The sequence below is a fragment of the Sinocyclocheilus grahami genome, unplaced genomic scaffold, assembly GCF_001515645.1.
Source record: "Sinocyclocheilus grahami isolate Dianchi unplaced genomic scaffold, SAMN03320097.WGS_v1.1 scaffold1408.1, whole genome shotgun sequence".
NCBI classification, from domain to species: domain Eukaryota; kingdom Metazoa; phylum Chordata; class Actinopteri; order Cypriniformes; family Cyprinidae; genus Sinocyclocheilus; species Sinocyclocheilus grahami.
The window spans coordinates 225,535-227,587 of record NW_015506587.1 but is presented as its reverse complement, the minus strand read 5'-3'; the positions used below and the strand labels follow the sequence as shown (position 1 = coordinate 227,587).

The following is a 2,053-nucleotide window of genomic DNA, read 5'->3' as shown; positions in this document are numbered from 1 at the left end:
GTGCGTAATTATACTGAAACATAAATATATAACCAGTTTACCTGATTCAATGTGATGGCTGAGCCTGTTTCTGAGATAACAACATACCAATCAGTGGTTGGATTTCCGACACGGCTAATCGTAAATCATCTACTCAAAACTATCCCAAAACTACAAAACGCGGCAAGTGTTAAAGTAGCCCAATTCCGCGGGAAAACCACGGACTTGGCAACACTGAGCGTGACTGATACTCGAGCCAACTCTGCTCTAACTGTTGACTAGCAGTGGGAGTCAGATTGCCCCCTAGTGGATGGCTAAAGATTTGTTAACTCATATTCATAAATTCTCAAGGGAACGTCTCTGAATTAACTGATGCCTGCGCCCCCCTTGACAGGTGCTGGTGCCCCCCTGGGTTGAAAACCCCTGTGCTAGAGGGCCACAAACTACACAGTGTAACTTTTTAATATTCTAACGTATTCCGAAGAAGGCTTACCGTTGTCTGCTTATTTTTTGACACCGTAGCGTAGACTGCTGAACCTTCAGGTACTCTAAAATCACAATCATTCATTTAGAAGCATCGTTAGTGCATTTGTCATATATTTAAATGAGCATGGAAATTGTACTTTTCCCCCTGATTTCATAATAAATACAAAGTTCTAACCGGTGTTTGACTTCAAATTTTCATTTTCCCTATCTGCTTTACCTTTTATCTGGCTCATTTTGTCCCTTGAAATCAAGAGTGACATAGTTTAGGGTAGATGTAACTGCTTCATTGTCCATATATCCCGTTTTTTTTTGTTTGGGGGACTGTCTTCCCTGTAAGAAAAAAAAAACAAAAAAACTTGCTAAGCATAAAAACATCAGTTGTTTGTGATATTGACCTATTTCAATGACCTCCTGTTAAAATACAACATTCTCTCACCTGTTTCATTTGTGGCAGTTTAATGGCAGCATACACCGTGTGGATATTAGATTTCGGCCTTAAGAGAAAAAAAGATGAATTAATTTCATTGCACAAAGCAGATGTCTCCATCAGTTCTGCTGCTATTACCTTGGATTAAGGTCCTGTGCTCGTGTAGGATCTTGGGAACGGGGTGTCGGACGTGATTGATTAACCCTTCCATAACCTAGATCAGGAATGCCCTCCACTGACAGATTTTCCTGGGTATTATTACGTGATCCCTAAGTGTTTAAATATTCCAAACAAAACAGGATTTATGTCTTAAGCAAACATATATATTTGATTGTTCAAAAAAATGCATATTAAGGTGATTTCAGTATACTGTAATTAGCCCAGTTGCGAAACAAACAGAAGTAAAATAACCAATGAAAGTAAGTTTGCCACTGTAGAAGAGCGTGACAGGAATACTGGAAAAAAGCAGATTGGATTATCTGCTCCACTTTGCTGATCTGATCTTGCCTTGATGATAGTCCTGTAAAATAACAAGCACAATAATTGGAATAACTGACAACTATAAACTCAATACCTAATAGAACTACTAGGGATGAAACGATTCACTCAACTCACGATTCGATTCGATTAACGATTTTGATTTCACGATTTGATTCGATTCACGATTATTATTATTATTATTATTTTTAACAAAGTTAGATTTAAGACAAATTATAAATTAAATGTGTCCTTTTATTATTGCTTGGACAAAATGCTGCACATTTCTTTGTGAAATTGAAATATAACACTATAATAATATACTAACATAGCACTCGCATATTACTGCTCTTTTGTTGGTTTTGACTGCTTCTATTGTCCTCATTTGTAAGTCGCTTTGGATAGAAGCTTCTGCTAAATGACAAAATTTAAATATAATGTAAATATAAATAACAAAACTACATTGAAATTTTAAAACAAGCCCCAAATCAAATAAATAAGTAACACAAATCAAATAAATCTCTTCATATAAACAAAATAAGGCTTTGTCTGTGCTCTTTCCTTTTAAAATTAGAGGCAACCACTGCATTTTAATCATGATCCAAACAAAGATGCTGCATACATGCAACATGAGCAGTTTTTAATCTAAACTGGATTGTATAATTTCGAAATTTGAAGCAAAAA

At 35.8% G+C, this 2,053-nt stretch overlaps 1 protein-coding gene across 1 annotated transcript in view; it reads right to left on the bottom strand.

The window, feature by feature from the left end:
* LOC107570040 (B-cell receptor CD22-like) overlaps positions 1 to 2,053 on the bottom strand; it is an 11,367-nt gene that overhangs the window by 2,305 nt on the left and 7,009 nt on the right. Inside the window, exons 9-13 of the mRNA XM_016256234.1 lie at positions 1,304 to 1,412; positions 1,031 to 1,161; positions 902 to 959; positions 683 to 795; positions 473 to 527 (exon numbers count right to left, since the gene is read on the bottom strand). Of these exons, the coding sequence (XP_016111720.1) occupies positions 473 to 527; positions 683 to 795; positions 902 to 959; positions 1,031 to 1,161; positions 1,304 to 1,412 (466 nt within the window). The remainder of the gene's footprint in view (positions 1 to 472; positions 528 to 682; positions 796 to 901; positions 960 to 1,030; positions 1,162 to 1,303; positions 1,413 to 2,053) is intronic.